Source organism: Rhopilema esculentum, chromosome 10 (assembly GCF_057945365.1).
Source record: "Rhopilema esculentum isolate cy_ngs chromosome 10, ASM5794536v1, whole genome shotgun sequence".
Classification (NCBI taxonomy): Eukaryota; Metazoa; Cnidaria; class Scyphozoa; order Rhizostomeae; family Rhizostomatidae; genus Rhopilema; species Rhopilema esculentum.
In genome coordinates, this window is record NC_142824.1 from 13,410,642 (window position 1) to 13,436,495 (window position 25,854).

Consider the following 25,854-nt stretch of genomic DNA (forward strand, 5'->3'; position numbering starts at 1 on the left):
CTTCCTTCTCCTCTTCCTATAACTCCTCTTCTTCTTCCTCTTCCTTCTCCTCTTCCTATAACTCCTCCTCTTCTTCCTATTCCTCCTCTTTCTTCTCCTCATTATCCACTTCTTCATTTTCCCCTGCCTCTTCCCTTTCCTCCACATTCTCATCCTTCTCGTCCTCCTTTCCTCGTTATTTCCACTTGCTCTTCTTACTTTGATCTTCCCATTTCATTCAGCCCCAACCCTCCCCCCCCCGTTCTCTTCCTCATTTCCCCTTCCTCTTGATTCTCTTTTCTTGTACCGATTATAGCTCCTTCTCTTCCCTCTTTGCTCCTCTTCCTCTTAATCCTCTCCTTCCTCCTGACACGCTGAATAAATTTGCAATCCTTGTCCTTGTCCACCTTGCTTTCAAGGTCACTGCCAAAAAAATCTTCTCAGAATATGATTGCTTTTCAATGTCTACATCGATTAGTTTCAATATCTCCTAAAAAATTTAATCTTTGTTTGCGTTTAGGTTTCACTGCTCTCTGTGAGAAATATGCTGACATGGTGACTAAGGACAACTCAGGCTGTGGAACAGACAAACTGACAGCTACACTCAACAGCTACATCGGAAAAATCGTTGATTGTGAGTGTCTTACGTAATAAGCAAATATAAACAAATCTGCATTTGGAATGTAGCAGAAAACAGCATTCTATGAGATGAGAATTCAAGTCATGTTATCCCCTTTTGTAATGACATCATTGTATTTGAAATGACAATTGTCATGTTAACATTGATTTGTTTGTTTCACTTTTTCATCTGAACAGTATGGCCATATAAACTGACATAATTTTTTAGGTATCATCAAAGATGGTGGAGATGTTCTTAAATTTGCAGGTATGGACGTTGAATTTGTTTGTCATTTATGTCCTACTTTCTGTTTTGTTTGCATAAAAACCTTCCGATGCCATCACATAATATGTTGCATTGCAATCCAACCATTGTATTATAGGAGATGTACTTAAGAAGATTATCTAGGCATGTGCTCTTGGGGAAGTTGTTATTGAGGCTTCGTGCCGTCCAAAACCATGTTATGGAGGATTCATTTGTTAGCATCATCCATTAAACACAAAAGGAAATTGAGACTCAAAGCTTTTTCAGTTTGTATCATTCTTTTTCAGGTGACGCCATATTAGCTTCCTGGGTCTTTTCTAACTCAGGTCACAACGTTCAGACCGTTCTCACGAAAGCAATCCGCTGTGGCCTATCGATTCAAGAGAAATGCGATAATCAAATGACCGAAGTCGGAATTGTGTTGCGTGTTAAGATAGCAATGGCGGTCGGTTCTATGGTGATTACGTTTGTGGGTGAACAAGAATCAAAACAGTTCGATTTATCAGGCTCTGCCATTGACGAAGTTGGCGCTGCAGAGAAGCATGCGCAGCCAAGTGATGTCATCTTGACGCCACTTGCTTGGACAAATTGTGACCAAGATGTCTTCAAGGTTGAGCAACTGGAGGATTGTAATCTGTTTAGGGTAACAAAACACCCTTTCTTTATCTGTTTGGTTATAATGTGTTCTTTTTTAGATATGATTCTCGTCTAATTGCTCTCAACGTTTTGGTTTCGCAGTAAATTCGTAAGGCAAAGAGCACTTAGGATTTGCGCTTTCGAACGTGTGAATAGCGTTTGAAGGGATCGAAGATTTAGTGCAAAGAATACGACTAAAAATATTAATCCCAAGGGACAGGTAATAGATTTTTCAAACATATTGCAAAGAAATAACTAGGACAGGATAAACAGAAAAAGTGTCCTTAATACCGAAAGCTCCAAGGATTACAAAGAGCCCTTAGGAATAGGTTCTCGAACGTGTAAATAGCGTTTGAAGGGATCGAGAAGATATTGCAAAGAATTCGACCAAAGATGTTCATCCCAAGGGACAGATGGCAAGCTTTCAGATCCCAAGGGACAGATGGCAAAGGAGCAGAGTCTCACAAGCTTTTCATTGTTGCCTTAACAAAGGACCTGGGTAGAATGTTTCCCCAATAAATATTAGATCTTTGAATTTCACTGTTTTCATTTTATTTAAATATACAAGTCAATCAAAATTTTACAAAAAGGCACCTAAAAACACAGAAAGACACGCAGCAAGGATATTTCCTCAGATTTCAATCCCTGTCTGTATGTTTTCATTGGCTTGAAAAATGTAAACAAGCATTTTGACTGACTTAAAATATTTTTCATCCCCCTTAAGGCACGCTGTAATAAAGCCAATCCTAAGAACCCTACAATTGTTCTAACGAATATGGTAAGCAGGAAAGCCCAAAACAACGGATGCAGCACAACAAAATTATTTTGTAAAAGTAATATTTATGTGAGAGAGTTAACAAAAGTTTGGTCCCGGAATACAGGATTTCATTAGAGAAAATTTTACCGTGTTTGAAAGATTGGCTCTTTCGTAAGGAATTTATGAATTCAGTAGAGCTGGCATGGTATTTTAGGCCTAGTAAAATCTTTCCTTTTTTCCATAGGTATCTGAAAACAAACGTATTGTTGAGCCTCACAAAGTCAGCCAAGGCCTCGCAGCGGCATTTGTCTTCAACGATATGAAAAGCGCGGAGCTGACATCAAAGAAAAGACTTATCGTATGCCCTGAAATAGACAAACTGATTGAGGAGTGTCCGGTTTGCCACTTAGGCCTTCCAAAGGCATTGCTACCGGACACTGATGATGGAGAATTTCGAGGTGGCTATGGGCATGCGCGAGTTGGCGGTCGAAATAATCGACATACAGCTAGAGACAAAGAAAAGAAATTTGGTATGCACCACTAGGTCACGCTCCTTCCTAGAAAAGTTTTCTTGGAGATATTTTCATTTGTCTTGATGAAACGAAATTTTGAAGTTTTAGCTACTACATATCCAGTTTCAAAGGCCTTACCGTTGCTTTCAGCATCATAATGTACATTTACTCTGTAGTATGCTTGTAAGAGACGCTAATGTCCACTTAAAAATAAATATTACTTTTACAAATTTCAGATCTGTATTTTTCATAATAATTTTAACTTAAGATATATATATATATAGCTGATACAAATAAAGGCATTTTTAAAGAAGTAGAACATGTCTTTTTGAAAAATGCATAAAAGTGTTTCTTGTATTGTCATTAAATCTTTAAGACACAAATAGCTTTTCATTGCAATTTTCCTGATATATATGCTTTTGCCAGATCGACTACGAATGACTTTCAATTTGGACGAAGATCAGGTGCAGCAACTTCGAGCTTACGTCACCACGCCCGTACTTGACAAAGTATGTATTTGATAATATTGTATTCCTTCCAGAAAACTCCCTCTTCTCAAATAACTCTCCTTCCAACTTAGAACAGAAACTGATGTCTCATTCTATTGTTTGCATCATCAAAAATTTCAAAGATTAAACAAACCAGCTGTTTAGGAAACATAAATGTAAGTTTTGAACCAAATTTGCCGACTGCAACCGCTATTGTTGGAGATTTAAAGTCGTAACAAATTTTTTTTCTCTTTTGTATTGTTGAAACCGGGTCTTTTTTCGTTACTCAGTATTGGTGACTTGATTGGTGGAAAATGATATTTTCCATTTGTTTCCCTCCCTTTTAGACAACTATCATTATCAAACATCTCAGATTTTCACTGAAGTTCTATTAAAGTTGAACCCCGTATAGAATCATAGTGTTAATGTTAAGTCGTACCGGCTATATCGGACTTTCACTAAGTCGGTTTGACTCTCAATTCCTATAAGATTTTCTTTTTTGTTCAAGTCAAAAGTCATATTTTGGATAGGTCGGACTTTCACTAAGTCGGTCTGACTCTCAATTCCTATTAGATTTCCTGTCTTTTGTTTAAGTCAATAGTCATTTTTCGGATAGGTCGGACATTTGCTAAGTCGGACAGATCTTCAATTCCTATTGGATTTTCTTACTTTGTTCAAGTCAAAAGTAATTTTTGGATAAGTCAGACATTCGCTAAGTCAGATCGTTTCCTTCACTCCTTGAAGGTCAGACTCAACGGGATTCAATTATATTTTGATTGTTAATCGGAGCAACTTTTATATCATAAGCAATAGCAACGTAATTAGATGACAATATGTTGAGTCATCTGTTACGACTCCGACTTTTTGACTTGCAGCTTGATCATGGACAAGATTTGGAGTGGCTGTCGGAGATGCGTCAAGTATCAGTCATGTTTATAAACATGAAATTGCCGGATGGAGTTGAAGATGCTGCAAGGGCACTGCAAAAGGCATTCGAAGTGATTTATGATGCCACTATTAAAATGCAAGGTAGCGACGCATTTTCTTTTCTCGATTTCTCGATTTAGGAATCGAGAAAAGGCAGGATAATATGCATTCGTGAATATATGCTTGTTTAAGACGTCACACTGGAATTCTACTAGGGGTTTCTTACTTCAAAATGCTCTTGAACTTATGAACACATCACTTTAAAAGGCCGTAATTTTTTAGGGACGGGCTCAAGATTTCATGACATCACGCTCTGGAACGTATCTTTAAAGCGTCCGAGCCCCTTTTCCTTGAACCTTCTCTTTCAAGTGATTTGAGCTTTCAAGGATACCGATCCGCTAAGCTTGAGTTAGGCTAATTTTTAAGTCGGATCCTTTCGTAAAATGCAAACTGAGGGAAAGTATAGCTTGAGAGAGAAAAAAGCAAAGAAAAAGGAAGTAGAATGAAAAAGAAAGATATGTAACAAAGAAGTGATAAGTAGAACAATACAGAATAGCGTAGAAAGAAGAAGAGGGAAAAAAGACGAAGAAAAAAGAAGAAAGCAAATTAAAATGAAACAACGAGAAGCATTTTGAATAGCATCTAAAGAGACCATTCTCGAGAAACCGTTTTATACGTAAATAAATGTTTTGCTCTGAATCTGTAAACTGGGTATTTGTCGCAGGGAAGCAACCTTAATTTCTGATGTGTTGTATGAAATTTCTCCTTTTTGTGCCAATTTTTATTAAACTTTTAACTGTCTTATTTATCTTTGTTCTAGGGAACTTGAATAAAGTTTTCAGTTTTGATAAGGTCAGTAAAATCAGCAATACTATGCGCTTGGTTTTACTGCAAAAAGCCTATCTGGGATCTGATGTCCTTATTCGTGTCATCCTAATTTATACCTTCTTTCATACCTTGTTTGCCAAAAGCTTGTTTCTTGATCCTAGGGTCTGGTAAAAAATTTAAGTTTGACGTTTGCTCTTTCACAGTCAATTTTTCAATAAAATCATTATTTGAAGTTCTGCTTTTCAATTTACAACCAAGCTCAAATTTTGAACCAAAACTCTGAAAGCATTTTATGCATCATTATTACTTCTATACCTTCCTTAAATTTCCAGGGGTGCACTTTTGTAGTCATATTTGGTTTGCCTGGGGGCAAGCATGAAGATGACGGTGCAAGAGCATTGAAGGCTAGTCACATGATCTATGAATCGTTGCATGCAGTTGCTGAGATCACGTGCGTGCATTTCCAAATTGATTCATTATACCACGTTTTCTATGCGTGACAACAACAAAATTTGTTATTTCAGACCAGAGGTTTCTCCGATTTGCTAGAATTGAAAAGAAGCTTGTCTTTGTTATCAATGGTATTATATTGCACAAATATATATCAGAAGTGGCGTAAATAGACTGGCGTAAATAGGCTTTTTATGTAAATAGACCGGCGAACACAAGCTATTTGAGCTGTAATTTAGTTACGGTAGGTTAGAGCATAGTAAATCAGAAAAACAGCCTTCGATTAGCAGCTATATACTGATTTTATACAAGAACCATGCTAAATTCTAACTGTCCTATTTAATAAAATCGTATCTAGTTTATCCCTTCAGCTGCAGGATTGCACTGGGGTTAAATTTTTGAATAGATTTGGATCATTCTCTTTTTGTAACTTAAATTGAAAAAGTTATCGTTTGCTATCCGTCTGTGATTATATTTCCTCCAAGCTTTCAAAACTGTTTTGCCAACAATAGGGTAATTACCAAATGGGCAAAGTATTTTTCCTGGGAATTTTACTAAGAAATTTGTGTCGAGAGCTGTTTGAGTATTAAATTCGATTTTTTGACATAATTTGCATTTTAATGTTATTATATCTATGTGGCCAACTAAACATGACTTCTTTGGACAGTGATACAAGCTACTTGAATTGCAGAAGTTTTTTGGCGCCCTTTCTTTTCTTAACAATGAGCCATTGCGCCACGCAAGCATCCCATAATGCATTTTTAGACTGTCTGAAATCAATTTTGGTTAATCCGTAGAAGTTTACTGCCATTTTTTAGATCGTCGCCATGCTCGCAAAGGCCCATTGTTAGCAATGAGTCTTTAAAAATTTTCTTTTTTAAGGACAGTTGCTCTTTCTTGTGCAATTTGTAGATGTCGTTTTCATTTCATATATATCTACTCCCCCATCTCTGATTTTGTCTGATTTCTTTTCTAGTGACGAGAGCATCGGTGTCACTACAGGTCGGGCATTTTGTGGTGTCGTGGGACACAAAGATAGGCATGAGTATACTGGTATCTATCCTGCTTTTTGCTTGCTCCTGTTTCATTCCAACCATTCTAATCATTCCCTCGTTGGCAATTTTTTTTATCAATTATCATTCCCTCGTTGGCAATTTTTTTTCAATTATCACACTGGGACTCCTTAGAATCCCTAAGGACCCTAAGATAAACATAAATATACATATCTTTATTCCTCTTTTTTATTCTTGTTGCAATATTCGATCATTGTTCTGATATCTTATACTCTAATGAGTGTCAAACGAAAACCTGAAGTATCTTTTTTTAAATTTTTGCCTTTTTTAAGCCATTTCTAAATTTCGTACCGCCAAAAAAATTGTTTCATATCAAAATGAGCCGTTAATAATTCGATCCCCATAAACTAAAAAACCTGCTCAGAATGAAAGACAAAACTTTTGATTATCATAACTGAACCTATTTTTCTGTTCCTGATTCTTCTTCTTATTTTTATCACGACAGTTATTGGTAGAAAAGTCAACATGGCTGCCCGATTGATGACAAATTATCCTGGCAAGTTATCTTGTGATTCAGAAACCTACGAAGTTGCCAAGTCAAAGCTGAAGAGATCGGATTTTATTGCATTGCCTTTTAAACCCCTGAAGGGTATAAAGGATCCAGGGGTAGTGAGAGAGTACAACCCTAGCTCCAGGTAACAACTCTAGCTTCAATTTATTCTAACTTCGATAATGCAATGCAAGAATCTTGTTGCAAATTAGCAACATATCTAAAATACCTAAAACCATTTAAAGTTGACAAATTTAAGTAAATGTACATCGTTGTACAAAATAACAAAAGTCAGTTCTCAGGGAATCATGCATTTTAATTCACAGTCTAGCCAATATAAAGGTACCAAAATGTTTCGCTCGACTAATTGGTACCAAAATGAAAATCTCTCCAAAGTCAGTTTTAGAAAGACCATTTTCGATTTTTTGCAGCACGCAAGAAGAGGTAAAAGACTTTGATTTCCCGATTCTAGGTAAGCTTTTCTTCATGAGCAATGAAATGAAATTTGAGAAATTTGCAAGATACGGTGTATGCTGACATTATAAAATATCGTTACAATTTGCTGGGAGTTTTCACATATAAAACTTATTTTCAAAGCATTTTTTATTTCGTATTGGTATGATAACTTTGAATTGAAAGTTTTTTTGAAGGTCAGGTATTAAATGAAATATGTTTAAGCAAAAATACTCAATAATCAATGCAAATAATTGGAAAGAGCATGCGTCTAAAAAGAAAAGGACGTGCAATATATGCGTGGGCCCTCTGGCAAAACGGAAAGATGAGGCCCTTTACGAGCGAAGCAGGCGGAAAATCTTTGCAAGCATGCCCTTAAGATTAGCTTAAAATATATTTCAGAGCGTTTATGAAGTCATTCTATTGCAATTTTTTACAGCGTTTGAAACGTTTTATAATTTTCAGGCATGCTTTTCTAACGTCTAATTAATTGCATTCCTAATATAAACTCATTACTTTTTGAGGCCCCCTAAACTTTGAGTTCCTAGGTCAATTTTCTCCCCCTCCCCTTCCCCTTCCTTTGATTGTACAAGGATAATATCGATATATTCAATGCTTAATACCCTTAATTATTTAGACAAAATGAACATTTGTATGTAGATATCTTCAAAGGGAGATGAATAAAAATATTTATTTTGTCTAGCCTCGTCATGTGCCTTACATCGATCTATTCGTTAGGTAGAGAAAAGGAGATAGCCGAGTTCAATGAAATCCTAAAGACTCTGAAATCTCAACAAAAAAGGCCTACTGAAAATATTATCATCATTGAAGGAGAGGCAGGTATTGGCAAAACCCGGCTGCTTGAAGAGTTCATGGATCTGGCTGAGGAAAAGAATTTTAGGTACGAAAGTACTTGTTTTGCACTTTCGCTGTTCACGCACCCAGCTATAAGTTCTGTCAGCCTAACATACCTGTATATTTCATTTCTGTTCGATTTCGGATCCATAACATGCTAAAAAGTCTCAAGAGATGTACGAAATCATGTTTGTTTGAGACCTGTGATCTTTCAAATTGAAAATAGCCGTTAGAATGTTTTTAATGTACAGAGTGGTTAAAAAAAAGATTAATTCAGTGAATGATGAAATTATACTTGAGAGTGATATGTTAAGTAACGATTCCACAACCCTTGGATAAGAGAATTGCTCCTCAACGTCTTCGCAGATTTTGTGTCAATGGCACAGAATAAGGAAAAAAGGTGTCTTAAGGAGCTCCTTTCCAACAAATGTTGGCAAAATAGCAAGAAGAAATTGCTACATTTTGCACTGACTGGTAAAGGATTCTATAGAAATGTAGCCCCAACTCTCTCAGGCTCGTGACCATGTAGTTTATCCCCAGAGAAATGGCCTAAGAATTTAAGAACCAACATGTTATCCTTTTTTCTTTAAGTAATATGTATATAAGAACCTTTTCAGGCTGGGAAAAGGTTGTTGATATAACTGCCATTTTTTTGAAACTTTGCATGCTGATCGATAATTGTTGCATTTGAAGTCTTTGTGCTAGCAACTTTGAGTTACAACCCCCCTCTCCTCTCCTCTCCTCTCCTCTCCTCTCCTCTCCTCTCCTCTCCCCTCCTCTCCTCTCCTCTCTTCCTCTAACCTAAAAATCACTTTTTGAGTGTCAGACGGAAAGCTTTGTATGTATCAAAATGTTTATTTTTTTTAAAGCTCAATTTAAAAATTCTGTATTGATTATTCACAAATACTTTTGTGTCTTAGAAAGAAATAGAACTGAGGTATTTTGTAGTAGATAATTTGGCTCTGTTTTCTCAAAGGCATACACCTATTGGAATAACAACCTTACATAGCAACATGCACCTATAAAATGAAAACCGACTCTAGCCCTGACCTCTAGCCCTGACCTCTAGCCCTGACCTCTAGCCCTGGCCTCTAGCCCTGACCCCTAGCCCTGACCTCTAGCCCTAACTTATAACCCTTTATTGTACGGATGCTACTGAATCGCATGACCTGCCTCTATTCTAAAACAAACTGGTTTCTTTAGATTGAACTATCTTGAACTGGACTCTTCCCAAGCCGTTACACCTTACTATGTAATCGGTAGCTTCATCGCAACCCTGCTTAATCTAGAGCACTGCAGATGCAGCTCTGAGAAGGAGCATTTACTGTTTAATGTCGTTCAAGAACCAGAGATGAGAGAAGATGTGTTTTTACTCAATGACCTCCTTGGAACCGAGGCAAGTATACCAGATTTCAGCATCTTTCCAAGGAATATTCTAAAGGCGAAACACATCATCGTAAAAATCGGAAACATTACCTTAAAAATCAACTTGTCTTCATTTAGAATTGTTACTTATTAAAGAAATTTTACATTATGCCTTTATATGCGATGTACTTCTAGGAGTGAATACGATTAAAAAAATGTTAGCTACAGTGCTGAATTTTGCTGTCTCGCTGTTTCACCATTGCTTGTACAGCATTTTCGTTGTTCTTTTCTCGCTGTTTCGTCTTTCCATCGCTGTTTCGCTGTTTCGCTGTTTTTTCTTTGCTGATTGTTTCGCAATTTCTCTTTAGATCTTACCAGATCAGAAATTCACAACAATGGAAGAGGAAGAACGAAACTCACGTTTTCATGATGTCTTATTTCATATAGTCAAAATGGTAAAGGTTTTATTTAGACCTATTCTGTAAATTGTTCGTTAAAGATAATTCTTGGTTTTTTTTAGGTTAATGAATGGTTTGTCTTAAATATAGCTTTGTCCATTGCCATTGAGCCCTCTGCTAAAGTTTTCTCACTTTGAAAATTATCAAAGATTCACCCCGGAAATATTTGTAATGCACTTAGCACATTCGTAATGCACATGTAATGCAAAAACTTGAAACTTGTTCATCTACATTAGCTAAAGGAAGGCTGAGTGGGCAAGTGCAAGATTGGAATTCACTTAAATAGATTTTGTTCATTATTCATCTTTTTGAACAAGTACATTTCATCCCTCCACCATCACTGAAAATAATCTGTTTCTTAAAAAAAAACCTAGAGAATCAAATCTAACTAAATAACATTAATTTCTTCTTTCAATAAAAGGATGAAAACCATCAAATCAGTTTCGTTTTGAAGAACCAATCTTGTTCAAAATTGTTTTATTTCCCGTTACAGCTTTTAACTAGAGAGTGATTGCACAAAACAGTGGCAGTGTTCAATGCATAATCTCTACAATTGTATAAAAAATCAAAGACCGAAATTTTTTTAATCTTAGGGAAATTATTTCCAGTAATAAGCATTGTAGGCATTGTAATAACTCTCAGATGTTCCATTGCTATCTGAGAAGAACATTATAAACATGAGAATAAGCAAGATGTCTGATAGAAATCGAGAGATTGGTTGAACTTTTTCAAACTTAAGTGAAAAATAGCCCGTGGTACTATACTGCACACGACGTCTTTCCTGGCAATTCTTTGTTTGAGTTACAGTAACTGCTCCGAAACGGAGATTTGGCGAGCTATTATAATTATTATTATCATTATTATTATAATTATTATTATCATTATTATTATTATTATTATTATTATAATTAAATGTAATTTTATAATTAAAAAACTGTCAGCAATAATTATACGCACATCCTATTATATATTCTGTATGCGCAATAAGACTTGGACAAACCCTGAACTGCTCTCCTTCTAAAGATTCTTTGCACTCATATGATTTATTTAAATGTTATAACTTTTGTAAAATTAGTAAACTTGTCACCAGGCTAGCCGATGGTAACTACCTGTAAAGTGAGGTTACTGTTGTAAGTAGAAGAATATAAAATAAAAAATGTTTTCATTATTATACATAATAAGAGAACATTTCTTTCAGGTAACTGACAAATGCCCAAATATGTTTGTCGTTGACAATGCGCAGTTCGTAGATGCAGAATCCTGGGGATTTTTCTTCGATTTTCTTAGTGCCTCAAATGCCATTCTTGTGCTTGCAATGCGATTGTTGACATCAATTGCAGGTCAGGCACCTTGTGACGAAGAGCTGAGAATTCTGGATCATGGCAAAACCAAAAGAATTTTTCTCGGTAAGCTTTTTGGTGATTTTAGCCTAGGAATGGGAAGAAATTTTTACAATTTTGAAAGCTTTGAATGTTCCAAATTCAGCTATGAATAGGTCAAAGGCATCGTGGCGTTAAAATTTAACAAATAGTCCTGTACATTTTGAAAACTGTTACATAATATACATTAAGGCAATATAAGAATTGTTTTTTGACAAGATTCTGTGAGTTTTAATCTTTTTCAAGCTAAGAACCTGTATAAATAGCTCAAATTCAAGGAAATTGGATGAAATCTCTTCTGGGTTAGAGAGCTTTCGTCATAACTCTACCATTAGAGGATGGAGTAGTGTTTACTTTATAGATGTGGGGTGTTTACTGATTACAATTCATGTGACATTATTTACCCAGAGTCCCACAATTATCGTCAAATTATTGGTCACTATAACCTAAATACTAGGGAAACATTTATTTCTATCTTTGACGAAGAATAAATAAAAAGGTGGCATTAGATATAGTTGATAATTATTTTGAAATTTCAATCTGTTCTCTTTTTTCTCAATAACTTTTTTCTTGTTAAAATAATTATTGCTCTTTTTTATCTAAATAACAACCTGCTCTAAAAGTTTTGACAATTGTCAAACGAAAACTGTCACCCACCACCACACAGCCTCTGACAGCTTGAGTAGTGGTAGTAAGTCTCTGACCAAGACCAGGTCGCTCTGCCTGGCAGGCTTAACCTTTTTAGCAAAAATATAAATATATTAGAACTTAAGACTTGGAACTTATAAAAAGAGATGTACAATAGTTTTATTCAGTCAATTATTAGTTACATAATGCAGTACTGTTTTGAATTTCTTTTTTTCTACTTAGCTTGTTGAAGTCTCAATCACTTAGCCTCTTAAACTATTTTCACAAGCTCTTTGATTAGGTAAAGGAGCGCATTTCCTCTTTTGTTATCAGACAGACAACAACAGATTGAAAAACCTTAGTCAATCTTCAAGTGCCCTATTGATTCAACTGTTTAACTGCCTACCTGAAAAATGAAGAATGAGGCCTATGTTAAGGTTTCAGCAATTTAATTGTTTACGATAATGTGTTTTTTTTGCAGATGGTCTTCATGAAAGCCTATTGGCTGATTTGGCGTGTCAGTTGCTTCAAGTTTCCTGCGTGCCAATAAAACTTGACGAAATACTAAGGGTAAAGAGCAATGGTGTACCTTCTTGGTGCGAACAACTCGTCAAGCAGCTGCAGATGACGAACGTTATTCAGGTAAAATACCTTTTTTCTAATTGGTGCTTATCTTATCATTTGGGGAATACTGCTAATTATATAATATGACAGGTCATAGTTCCAAAATGACGAGATGATGACAAGTGACAACACATGACATGACATGACATGACATGACATGACATGACATGACATGACATGACATGACATGACATGACATGACATGACATGACATGACATGACATGACATGACATGACATGACATGACATGACACGACATTACGTGACAGGCCACAACATAACATAACATAACATGACATGACATGACATGACATAACATGACACGACATGATGTATGATATTACAAAAAGCAACACAGCGAAACAGAAAGCACATCATATAGCATTTTTTTTATTTGCTTTCCATTTTTAGACCGGGCCTAGCACCTTGCTTAGCACAGCGGAGAGTGTAGAGGTAACCCCAGCTGATAAAGAATCTAGTATCAGTATTCCGAGCGTAGGAAGCCAGCCTGTCGAGCTGCCGGTTTCTTCTGCAAGGAGACGCTGGAGTGTGACAAAACACATCGTCACTGCCTTTAAACGACACAGTACTAGCTATTCTACAACGTCAGAGAATCACTCAACGGTGGATCCTGAGTCGAGAAGAAGCTCAGAGCACCTTCCTGGCTCAGAGGTGCGTAGATCCAGTGTGGATTTAGAAAGTGGGTCCGGCGATAAATTTCACCGTCCATTTCAAGAATTTTATCAACGCGGAAGGCGGCTCAGTTTGGAATCAGGAAAAAGCATTCGCTTGCATTTAGAGTTGGATGAGGGTTTATATCCATTAGAAGAAACAAATGACGAAATTGGGGAAGAAGAAACTTGGCCTTCAAAGACTACGAGTCACGCTAGCTGGGGGCAAAAGCGACGAAGTTCTGTTGGTGTACCCATGATATCAAGTGTCTCTTCTAAGCACTCGCGTAGTCACGTATACGCAACGCGCGGTGCCATTCCAGACGATTTAGACGAGGTTTGCATCATTGCACCTGGTATGCACATCAGTGACGCCGTAGTGCCTGATTCAGTCAATGATGTGGTCGTCGCGCGGTTAGACCGCATGTCTCCTAATGAGCAGCTAATTTTAAAATGCGCATCGGTGCTAGGAATGAGTTTCACGCGGGAAGTTCTAAATGCGATTGTCCCGCGGAAAATAGCCCCCGTTCTAGATACCACTTTGTATAAATTGAGCAAAGAGAGACTTCTCGAGTGTGGTTCTCTAGCTATAAGCCAATCACAACAGCACAGTCGAAAGGAAAGCAGGTTGAGTCGCACGTCAAGCTATCATCATCATAGGCATGATGTTAAGCCGAAAAGTCAAGTTCTATGCGGCTGTTACGCGGCGGATGGCTATCCCACAATCAATCTATCCCAAACAGTTCGTAAAGCAACTGGCAAAAAGAGGCTTTGTTTATTTTTTCATTTCTGCAACACATTTGAGCGAGAGGCGGCCTACGATTTGTGGTTAGAAGACCAGAGGAAGGCTCTGCATGAAAGAGCTGCAATGTATCTTGAAACACAAGGACATCTCTGCAAACCATGTGGTGGCACATCGTTTGTTCCAGGAATGAAAACTAAAAGCGTCCACCGAAGCAGTATAGCAGTTCGTAACTCAGGTAAGTTTTTTACTGTAGCAAATAAGAAACAACGCAATACGACGAGAATGAACAACACAAATACACGTAAATCAGTAAAGGCTAATATTTCGCCCCGGCATACGGGGCTTCATCAGAGCAAAAGTTAACGGGCTAAAAATTTACATATTTAAAAAAAGCGATGGTGGTGTCGGATTGGCTGATGTGGAATGGTGTGAATGCAGCGCAGTGGTAGAGGAGGAAATGGTGGCGAATGAGAGAGGGTGGGTGGTGGTGGTGGAATGAAGACGTAATGGGGATGAAGTACTATAATATGAAATAATGATAATGTTGCTGTAAGGTTAACGGTCAGAAAGATTTTTCATGTCTGACTGTGCTAAATCTCCAGTTTTGCGACTTTCTCACTACATCTGCTTTGATTAAGCTGCGACAATGTTTGTGAGTCCTTCGATAAATCTAGCTTTCATTCAGTAAAAAGAATTTTTTGATAGAAATTAGTAATCAAATAACATCAATATTTTACTATATTTATCTTTTTATCTTCTTTATCTTAAAGTTAAAATCTGAATTATAAAAATGGGCGTTTATATCATTTTTCAGGCACCTGTAGTGTGTGGCATAAAAAACCAATCATTTTCTAACCAAAAAATAGCTATCTAGATGAGCGACCCTGCTTTTTTATTTTTTTGCTGAATTTTGCTCCTCGTCTAATTGCAGTGGATGTTGCGAATCGTGTTGAAAGAAAACGTGCGCATGCTGCAGCGAAAATGTCAGCTACGAGTCATCAAAAGAACCTGGTATTCGCGAAAGTGCTCACGGGAAATAATAGAGTAAACATGGACAAGGAAGAAGTCCAGGCTGAGACAGGCTATTATTCGAAGCAGAAGCAGGCTGGGACGAGAGGGGAGGGCGTTGGCCGAGCATTGGTTGATATGGCAGGTTCAGTGTCAGTTTATTTTCAATTTTAGATTTATTTATACTGGGTAAAGATTCAATATTATAACACTTGACCCTGTGAAAAATGAAAATAATCGAAACCTATTACAGTATAATCTTAATCTAATCTTATAAGTAATTCCAATCTAACGCAAAATAAAGGAATAAAAAAGGAAACGCGCCGAGTTGTTGTTTCTAGTGGCCCTCTTAAGTTTTCAGTCTCGATCTGTAACACTTAAAAGATAAATTTATGACAACGTTTGCTTTGCGATAAGCAAAACGATTTTTGTCCATTGGATGTTCTCATTAGTGATATTTGTATTGATGAGAACATATTTTAATAACAATACACCTTTTCACATTACAATACAGGTTTATTTCATTACATAACAATACAGGTTTATTTAGACTAATAGCATTCCACAGACGGAAAATTTTGTTTTTCCTCATCTGTTACAAGTCATGTTTTATCCATATTTGGCAGGGCTATCATTTAGTAGATGCAGATTGGTATAAACGAAATCAATGGTATATAAATTGGCATTTGATCATCATCCGTAAAAAATACATACAGTGGTATTTGTTTATCATAACATCGTTGGTTGTGAATGTCAACATTGCTAAGATCGAACTACTTTTTAACCCCATAGGCCTTATATTTTCTTAAACATAAGAAACTAGTTCACCAGCCCATAATTGTACCATTATTACCAACAGCTATGTCCTGCGTTTGTGACTATAAACACTGTTGATTTCATTTCACATGATTGACACTAGCATATTATTTAACATTTGTTGGTCTCTGCAGGTCTGCACTGTAGTATACCAGATTCTGAAAGGACCTTCTTTTCAAATTTGTGAAATTTAATTGATATGCAAATGGAATTTTATTATAATATAGATAACTTAGACAAAATTCACATTTGAAAAATATTTAAATAAGTCGACTTTTAGATTGGTTTTCAAGAAGAATGTAATTTCAATAAACCATTGTTTCTTTGAACTTCGTGAAAAGGTACCTTATTCATTTCCATTCCTTCAATATCCATTTCTAGGTTTGATAACAAAAAGCCTTGTGAATGAGAACAAACCAGCGAATAGTTTCAAATCAGCAGTGCAAAAAGTCTTTGGGAATAGCAACAACAAAGTCGCACCCGACACCGACACGATGACTCGCGCTGTCATAGCAGAGTTTCACAAGTTTACCATGGCATCAGAGAAATCTACAGAACATTTCAGGAAGTCAAGCCAACACGATTTACGAGGCTTTTCTGATCAGGCAAGGTAAGCGTTAAAGAGGTTTATGTTCTTTTGTCTAAAACATAGCTGTCATGGCATAAAAAACTATGGAAACCGTGGGTTTTTCTCTCGGATACTTTTGACGTAGCGCTGTATTATCAATCAACAACCTACTTTGTATGTTTTAAACTTAATAACTATTATAATTCGCAAATACAATTACATACATCAAGTTTCTTTGTTGTGAATAATGTTCGCAACATCTTTAATGGCAGATATGTCCTAGGATTGTGTAGATTGTAGAAATGGCAAAATATAACTCAATATTCAAATCAGAAATTTTCAGCTGATATTTAGACGTAATAATCGAGTTTCAGCTTGATCGAGATACATGAAATAGTAGAAAGTCAATAGCTGGAACCCAAAAATATCATCACGATATTATCAAGACAGGAGCTTGAAGCAATTTGCCTCTTTCGCTATCAAATTGGAAGATTGTTAAGGCAATAAAGAATTAATTTCAACTTAGAAGCAGCCTACTTCAATTCTTTACTAACTCCGTGAATAAAATCTTGTAATTTTTTGCCAGGTCGTCCAGAGTTGATGTAAGCGAGTGCGAATGCAATAACGTGTTGTCCGTGATATTTCCCCAGTTAGTGTTCCATTGGAAAGCCTCTGGAAACAAACTCAAGACTTTCCATTACTTTATTGAGAGTGCGGCAGCGTTCATAGCAATTCATTCGAATATTCAAGCACTATCGTTTCTGAATGATGTGGATAATATAATCCGTGAAGCAGAAACAGAAAATGATGATGAATCTTTTTTCATTACTGCCGAGGATAAGGCACGTGTAGAATTCTTGCGAGGCCAGGTAATGAAGATCTGTTTTGATAAAGAATTATAGGTCCTCCTTTTGTGCATGCATGTTTTGGAAGAATATATAATGACGTTACAGGTATGATGGCGATTACCCATGCTGACGGCATCGAGCACTTTTTGGCAGACCTGTAAACTGTAATTTTCATAAGCATTACGGGGAATGTAGTTCTTAAGTTTGACGTCATAAAAAATCTATTTTTGGAATTTCTATAATTTTGACCACATCTAATTCACTAATTCACCGCATATCTAATTCACTATGAAGTACTTATAAACATGCATTGAAATGTTGAAAATCTGGCGAGATATGGCCAGTGAAAGATTGGAAGTTTGCTAACAGAACACTATTATTATGGCTCTGTTTATAAAGGGGAAAGTTTGACGGGAAAAGTGCCTATATGCTCATGTCGCCACATCTCAGCTGATTCGTAACATACTTCGCATATTTAAGCACGTGTCATAATGCTTTTCAGGTCATATGATCCAAATACGAAAATTCGAAAAATTGATTCTTGTGACGTCAACTCTATAGCAGAATTGATAAGCTTATAGTTGCTGCTTATAGTTGTTCCCTTCTTTAACCCACCGAAGCGCGTACAGCCCAAAGGCCCTGGGCGCACTGAACAAGATTTCAGGAAAATACAACATACAATAGTGTTTGGCCCTGGGCGCACTGATTTCTGAAAAAAAACTCATTATCTTTGTCAAACTTGAAAAATATTCTCGATTTTCCACTTTGACAAAGAGAATGAGTTTTTTGTCAGAAATCAGTGCGCCTAGGGCCAAACACTATTGTATGGACTGGTAAAACAGGAATGGACAGATCTGTCAATCAATATTGGCCAATCGATGAGCATGGTACCGCACAGACCCTTTCTGATTGGCCAAAAGTTGACTCACATATAGCTTATGTCGCTTCTGTCGATTGTCTTTAAAATCAAATTTTGGGCACTCATCTGATGGCAATCAGACACAACAACCAGTTGATAAAAATTAGACAAAAACAATTTCAATTTTCAAATTTCAATTTTACATTCTCTTTTAGGCGCTAATGAATTTGAACCGAATCGATGATTCGATCAAGCACTTTGTGCTCTCGCTAAAACACCTAGGCAACTCCCACCCGAATTCAAGGTTTGGCACCTTTGTTAGAACTTTCTCTGCACACATGACCCAAGTTTTGCACCGTAAAATGCCGGATACCTTCAAAGAAAGAAGAGAGTAAGTTGTCATTTCTAGTATGAATTTATCTGAATTTCGTAAGCAAACATTAATTATTTTGTTGCAAGGCTTGGGGATTCTTGATAACGCCAGCCCCCTCCCCTAAATCATCAAAATCAGAGTTTGCAGAGAACATACTTCTTCATTTGGCATGAGCACAGGTTTTTTGGCTACCAAATCATTCTAATTTGATCTAGGATATAAATCAATATTTTCTTATATGTCAATATAATATCTTAGGCAGTTTGGAACATATTAAACTGATTTTTCACGTTCAGGGGTATTTCTAGGGAATACACGAAAGGCACTCGCAAAAATAGTTCCAAGAAAACAGCTGCAAAAAGTAGAAATCGTCTTATACAAGAATTAGAAGGCGGGTGTAGCTTTCTCAAGCCCCTGTGGTACTAAAGCCATGCCTCTACTTACAACATCAGACAGACAGTATGCATTTTGCATTCATTTGAAGTCTTGAAACCTCTGCTACTGGAAGGGGGGCTATTATAAGGGTCCCAAAGCCACAAAGCCTTGTAAAAATCAGCAAAAAGCCGCTAAGCCGCTATGCATCAGAATTTCGCACATAGAAATAAGGTTGGGGCCGTGAAGCCGTAAACCTATAATCGACCCCCTAGAATGCATACGTATTAATTATATTTTGGGGGGCTAGATGGTTCTATTATGAATGCCTGCTGCCCGTTATGTGTTCTGGCGTTTGTCTCGACATCTGCGCCCAAGATTGCCAAATTGCCAAATTCTGAGCTTAATGACAAATTTTTAACTTTCCACAGGGACAAGTCAAGACTCTTGATAGAAGAAGCGCGTTGCCTAACGCATCTTTCCCATGCTTATCACGTGAAACACGATTTCAAGAGGTCCTATATGGTTGCTTTAGAGCAGCTGAATGCGGCGGAGGAAGCAGAAGAAGATTGGATTGAGGTGATTTGCTTTACTTCAATTGAATTGCTTTTGCATGCTATTCCATGTCTCACTTTTTGCCGTGTGTAAAATACTTACGAGCACCTTTCAATAACGGGCACCAAACAAAAACGGGCACCTTTTTAAGAAGAATGTCTCCAAGCAACGGACATATAGCATTGCACTGAAACTCTTTCCTACTGTCACTGCATTGTAAAGCAATCTTCCAGAGAAAGCATACAGTGTGTTTTGTCCCACAGGTGTTTGCAATTCAGAGATTTCACTGTTGTTTTTATGACAAAATATCAACCTCTTTCCAGATCCTGATTGATGTCAATTAATTTTAAGGAAAACTATATCATCAGTTAGTTTATGATTTTTGAAAGCGTTTTGTCGTGACCAGATGCTACACGCTATTTTTTCTTGTCTCTACAAAATATTCAGAATATTTGCTCCTGCACAGAGGCATTGGAAAGTCGAAGAATATGAAAAACGGTGTATCTATGAAATATATAGATTGAATTCGTTTAACTTAACATCAACAAACCTGAGCTTTCCTCAATACTGTCCTACCACCTCCCTCCTTTTCTTTGTTAGGGCTTCCTTAATGGCCCCAGGAACATCTTCTTAACATCAACAATAGAAAGCTGGTAATAGACTCCGTCGTTCGAGCATCCTCTTTAATAAATGTTCTATTTATCAACAGCTGATGACGGCATATTCAACAATGATCGAATGTTGCCAGTTGACAGGACGAGTGAAGCTTGGATCTAACTATGTGAAAATAGCCCTTGCAAGGTAAGGATGCACTTACTTTTTAGAAGCTTTGATTGGCTTCTTCATTTAGGTGTCTATTTCTTTCCTGTACTGCTGTGTTGCCTAATGCTACAAGTCGGATCATCCGTTAAACGGGCTTCGTTGTTTCTAAAGTCTGTTTATAGTCTGTGCCCATAATAAAGATCTGTATTACTGCATACATGAAGAATCCGGATAGGTATTATGTTCTGCTGGACGTCATTTTCTTTGGAGAGCGTTCTCTGGCACTAGGCGACCTGTGATTCGTTACTGCAGTCAAAAAACTCCTCGACGTGTATGAACATGAAGTTAATTGTATTATCTGGATGGGATTCTTCAGTTTTGCCTTCTATTCTGTGGTCTGTGCATACATGGCATTGCGCCGATATTGAAAGTCGCAAGCGTTGTAAACTTGGACGCTTTTATTATGGCCAGCTGAAATAGCCCTAAATATGCTGTATATGACACGTTATATTTCCCTGGTTAAAAGTTTCAATTTTTCATGAATTTTAGTTAATGGCCTTTTCAGGGCCTTGATAAAATTCAGCTCTATTGAGTCATAAAAAATTTGGAACAGAAGGAAGCAACAGAGCTGATAGTGTTGTCAAGCCTGTATATCTGGGGCCTTTGGCCGCCTAATTTTGGAGCGAAGTTCAAATATTTTGAGGTACTCTTGAGATACACTCATTTTTTTATAAGAAACGAAGGTCAATGTTGAGTACTCCAGTTTCTTAATGTTCTGAAAATGTCAATACTTATTGTTTCTTAAGAGTTTCTTGATTATGATGTCATTAAAGATGTTATGAAGTGTTTATGACCTTTTTTATCACGTCAAGAGGTTCGCTTCCGTTCTGACGCTGTATTTAGATGTGGGAAGTTTATTTTTATCCCTTGTGTCGTAGGTTCTAGGCCAACAGGGCAATAATGTTCTTGGATTTTACAAAATTTCGTTGTACTGAAGTTTCTTAATTTTTTCTTATTGTCCAGTACTCGTTTCTTATAGCCAGTTTCTTATAAGAAATGAGTGTATTGTAGAGGCGTTTTTTTTTTCTTATTGGGCCCGTTTTTTGAGTATGGAGCTTGTTAGAATTTCCACTAGTCTAATCCTTCATTTCAAAAATAACAACACAGAACTTTTTGATATGATATCATTAATTTCCATGTAATACTGATATCTAGGAAACCAATGATAAATCTCTTTAAAGAATTCATGAACCAAGCTTGTGAATTTTAGAAACGCAAACCCATCATTTTGATTAATTTGACCTTTTCAGGATGAAGCCAGAGTTCAGGAACGTTGAAGAGTTAATGGTGGCAGTGCAGCTTCATTCTGTTTTGATGTCCTTTAGGCTTTTTCAAGGGAACCTTTCATCAGCCATCAATGCAGGTTAAAAACATCCTAGTTTTTTACGAGATAAATTTCGATTTTTTGATACATTCATCAAAATTAAATAATAGAACTAATATAGTCTAATTAAGACCCGTCGATTTACCTACCATTTTGCATTCCATTTCTCTGTGGAACAGACTCTATTATCCGAAACGAGACCACCTTTGACAAGAGAAAGCCTTGACGAGGCGGATGAGCCGTTGCTCTTGTATTTCTATCTTGTATTTTAGTACGGTTTCTAGCCACTTTACCCTGGCCAACTGGACTGCTAAAGGGGAGGTCATTTGAGGGGTTTTATCTAGACTATCTTAGTTTTATTAGCCTATTATTTCATTTTGCCTTTATGCACTTCATCCATTGCAGTAAAGTATCACCTTAACCAAAATACTCTTAAATAAATGTAATAGAAATCTGAGACTGGCGGGACTCAAGCTCATATTCGTTCCCCAACCTCAGTATGAAATTATTAGTAAATTAACTAAAGACTACTAAAGTTACCATATTTTGCTTTGGCCAAATGCTATGGCCTCCTTGTTTCCCGTATGATGAACAAGCAGCGAAAACTTAGCCCAATTCCATATGAAAGGCAAAATAAAAATTTGATCTGATCCTTCTATTTTTACAGGCTACGAGGCTTTGCACGTGTCAAACAATGTGAATGATCTGCGTACAAAGATTGACGTCATTCCGCTTCTTTCGCAATCATTGCTTCTGTTATCAAGGTACGTTTCTTACACGACTTGTTAGTTAAAAGGTAGCGCAGTCGAAATTTTCTTGAAATTAAGAAAAAAACTGAACAAAAAACATGCTTTCTTAATTTGTAGTTGTTTAAGTCAGCCAAAGGTATTTTGTCCTGATTTCTTTTAAGACATATGTTCGACCTGTTGAAATTGCACGTGAGTAGAATGTCGCATAGGCCCGAGAAATACTCTGGCTTCTGTATATGCATTGTTTTCAGCATCGGAACGGAAGCGAATCTCTTGACGTGATAAAAAAGGTCATGAACACTTCATAACATCATTCATTACATCATAATTACGAAACTCTTAAGAAACAATGAGTATTGAAATTATTAGAACATTAAGAAACTGGAGTACTCAACATCGACCTTTGTTTCTTATAAAAAATAAGTATACTGCAATTGGTTTTTATTTCAGTCTGCATAGTCAGGTGAAGCAATTACATATGAACAAGGACGTTTTTGCCACAAGCTAACTAAGAGGTCCTCTCCCTCTTGCCTCCACAAAACTTCGACGGTATTCGACAAAAATATTCGTCTTTCTAAGACAAAAGTCTGTCGTGGGCTTTATGTGTGTCCAAATCGATGCTTGACATGCATTTTTGACAAAAGTATTCCTTTTTTGATAGAAATTGTGTTCAAGGATATTTGAATCTCAAATGTCCACTTTTGTGTCAAATCTATACGCGAAAATAGTCCCACTACAACGTGAATTCCGAGATGCAAAAATGGAATGTGACTGCAGAGGAGTAATATAAGTTGTCAAAAGAAAGAATTTTCCTTCTCTCTGCCATATTTCTCCCCTGAAAATGAACCCTTCCTCTTGGCAACTCGAGTTCTTCTTTGCAGTATTCGAATGCTTTCCTTACGTATTTAACATGAATTAGACTTACGGAAACTCCAATATTACCTATGACGTACTCTATTAAGAGGAAACTTGAAAATTCTAAATCACATTCGCTTGAAGCGTACAGATGGTCTATTATTTGTAAGGATACCTGGGAATAATCTTATTGCCATTTCTATCTAATATCGTGATCTGCATGATAGCTTATTTCGAAATCATCTTTTCCTATTCAATCAAAATGCTCATAACACCTGATTGTACCCTGCTACAAATCTTAAAAGGCCCAACCACTCTTGTACTTTGGTCAACAGCAAACAAACAAAATTTCAGATAGACGTAGCAACCTGAAAATCAAGAAATTAAGCGATAGGAGAACAGAATTTAAGCGTAAGATAACTTAGAAATAAGGGATAATTTAAAAAAATTCGCTAAAGACAAAATTGAACTAAAACGCAAAAATTTCTGCATGCAAATTCAAATAACAGTTATGCATGGAATTTCGTTAGCACGAAATAAAATTTGTTTTGTTTTGCTTCAAAGTCCATTTTTTCCGTTAATTTTTCATCTGAGGTTTGACGAGTTGTTACGCTGCTCCTATTCTTTGGCAAACCGAGCCTCGGGATTCTAATGAACCGTGTTTTTATAAAAAAAGATTTCAATAGCACAAAACAGAGAATAGCTAACGGTTGCAATTTTGAAGACAGCTGAAAATAATGTTAAATGTCAATTGAACCGCTTCGATGATAACGGAAGTTGAATTCTAGCACCTTTTTCTCTGTGGTATGGTGGGAAAAGCTTATCCAGAGAAAATTTTTATATAAAAATATTAATAAAACTCAAGCGTTGGTGTTTGCAGCTTGAATTCCTTGTTTCATTTTGCAAAGCAACTTGCGGTATAAAGAATTTCAACTTGAGCCCAAGGAATGCTTGAAAATAGAACTTTCGTGGCTCATCTACATTTTAGTTCTACTTTAGTTCTATTCTTTTGAAATATTGTTTATTTGTTTATTTGAATTGTTAAAAAATGTTTATAACTGTATTATAAACATTTCAGGTATTATAATATGCTAAAATTATTGTTACTTAGATTATTCCTTATCAATAAGCCATAATAATCCGAAATTTATAGGTACCCATTATTCTGTATTCTTTAACGAATAAGTATTTAGTTAAAAATAACTTACAAAGGCCACCAAATACTGGTTAGTGGCCGTATTAATGGCTGTTGCACGACCGGCATGCTTGCGATTATAATTAAAAAACCGGCCTAATATCGTACTGCATGAAAATACAAAACAAAGTCAATTTCTCAAGACAACTTCCGCTAAGCATGCCGGTTGCGCCTTTAATGGGTTTCCACTGTATGTTTCCTTCATTACATTTCTAGAGTGCAAGCCTGTCATGAGGTGCTTCACGAATTACGCAGAGCAGCAACAGCAGTTGAAGATCTGCACGGAAAAGCATTGTACTACTGTTCTTGCATGGACTTGCTGTTGGAGCCTGGTAATGAGATTTTCTGAAATTTGTGGTTTTAAGCGATAGTATTTTTATCTTTGACCGCGTGAAAGTACGTCAACAAGTATCTCTAAATAGGCAAAGTCGGTGAATTATGTTACAAATTAGTAAGCCTGTGCGTAGGTTCTAGCCTCACGAAGAAGGTTAGCGTCTGCCCGCAGGCTGCCCGCAGGCCACCCGCAGGCTAGTTACAAATTGGCTAACCAGTATAAAACGTGAGGAATTGCTGCTGTTTTGGTTTTGTTAATATGCTTTAGAACCATGACAAAATTGCCGTGTTTTGATAGCAAGGAGCCTGTGCGTATTTATCAATTTCTCGGCCAGCAATGATGGATTCTACTGCTTTCATATGTACGTGGTCTGATCACATGATAAAATCCTAAAAATATGCATTTATGACGTCATCAGTTAAAATATCTACCACCAGGGCAAGTGCAATGTCAGTTGGTTTATTGGTTTGTTGGTTGTTTCTACTGCAGATGCTCATTGTCGTTGCACTTCTTCAGGGTTTGAGCAGACAAATGTCACTGAAGCTGACAGCTAACCTTGGTATAGTTGTTTGGTGTTTGGAAATTTATGTCTTGTATTCACGTTCTTGCTTGATCAAATGTTTGGAATTTGCTATTCAGTCTTTTCGGTTTCTCTGCATAAGCAAATGTTTGTTTTCCTCTTGGGAAAAAGTATTCTCCTGTAGTGCGAAAAGCATGACAGGCCATTTGGTGACGTGACGTTTGCTGTAGATATAACGGAGTTCAATGCAAAAATGTTAAATCCTGTTATTTTTGTACGAGGAAGGGCAGTGTTAAGTGGTGAATTCAAGCATGTCCCATCATATTCTTCTTTAGTTTATCTTTCTTTAATCTAACCCCCTAGTTTCAATACCTTTTTCAAGTTTTCTTACTCCTTTTTTGCCCCCAAACAATTTCCATTCCTCCAATGTGCATCATCATACCTTCCTATTTCTTT

General features: G+C 36.7%; 1 protein-coding gene across 1 annotated transcript in view; it reads left to right on the top strand.

The window, feature by feature from the left end:
* Positions 1-25,854, top strand: part of LOC135686812 (adenylate cyclase type 10-like) — a 36,393-nt gene that overhangs the window by 2,695 nt on the left and 7,844 nt on the right. Inside the window, exons 2-27 of the mRNA XM_089110892.1 lie at positions 500-613; positions 827-865; positions 1,150-1,505; positions 2,500-2,785; positions 3,194-3,276; positions 4,131-4,284; positions 5,003-5,034; positions 5,343-5,461; positions 6,437-6,513; positions 6,979-7,168; positions 7,455-7,495; positions 8,215-8,377; positions 9,535-9,838; positions 10,065-10,151; positions 11,353-11,560; positions 12,642-12,802; positions 13,196-14,435; positions 15,132-15,353; positions 16,406-16,634; positions 17,179-17,461; positions 18,515-18,690; positions 19,476-19,623; positions 20,309-20,400; positions 21,672-21,784; positions 22,413-22,509; positions 24,761-24,876. Of these exons, the coding sequence (XP_088967018.1) occupies positions 500-613; positions 827-865; positions 1,150-1,505; positions 2,500-2,785; positions 3,194-3,276; positions 4,131-4,284; positions 5,003-5,034; positions 5,343-5,461; positions 6,437-6,513; positions 6,979-7,168; positions 7,455-7,495; positions 8,215-8,377; positions 9,535-9,838; positions 10,065-10,151; positions 11,353-11,560; positions 12,642-12,802; positions 13,196-14,435; positions 15,132-15,353; positions 16,406-16,634; positions 17,179-17,461; positions 18,515-18,690; positions 19,476-19,623; positions 20,309-20,400; positions 21,672-21,784; positions 22,413-22,509; positions 24,761-24,876 (5,130 nt within the window). The remainder of the gene's footprint in view (positions 1-499; positions 614-826; positions 866-1,149; positions 1,506-2,499; positions 2,786-3,193; positions 3,277-4,130; positions 4,285-5,002; positions 5,035-5,342; positions 5,462-6,436; positions 6,514-6,978; positions 7,169-7,454; positions 7,496-8,214; positions 8,378-9,534; positions 9,839-10,064; positions 10,152-11,352; positions 11,561-12,641; positions 12,803-13,195; positions 14,436-15,131; positions 15,354-16,405; positions 16,635-17,178; positions 17,462-18,514; positions 18,691-19,475; positions 19,624-20,308; positions 20,401-21,671; positions 21,785-22,412; positions 22,510-24,760; positions 24,877-25,854) is intronic.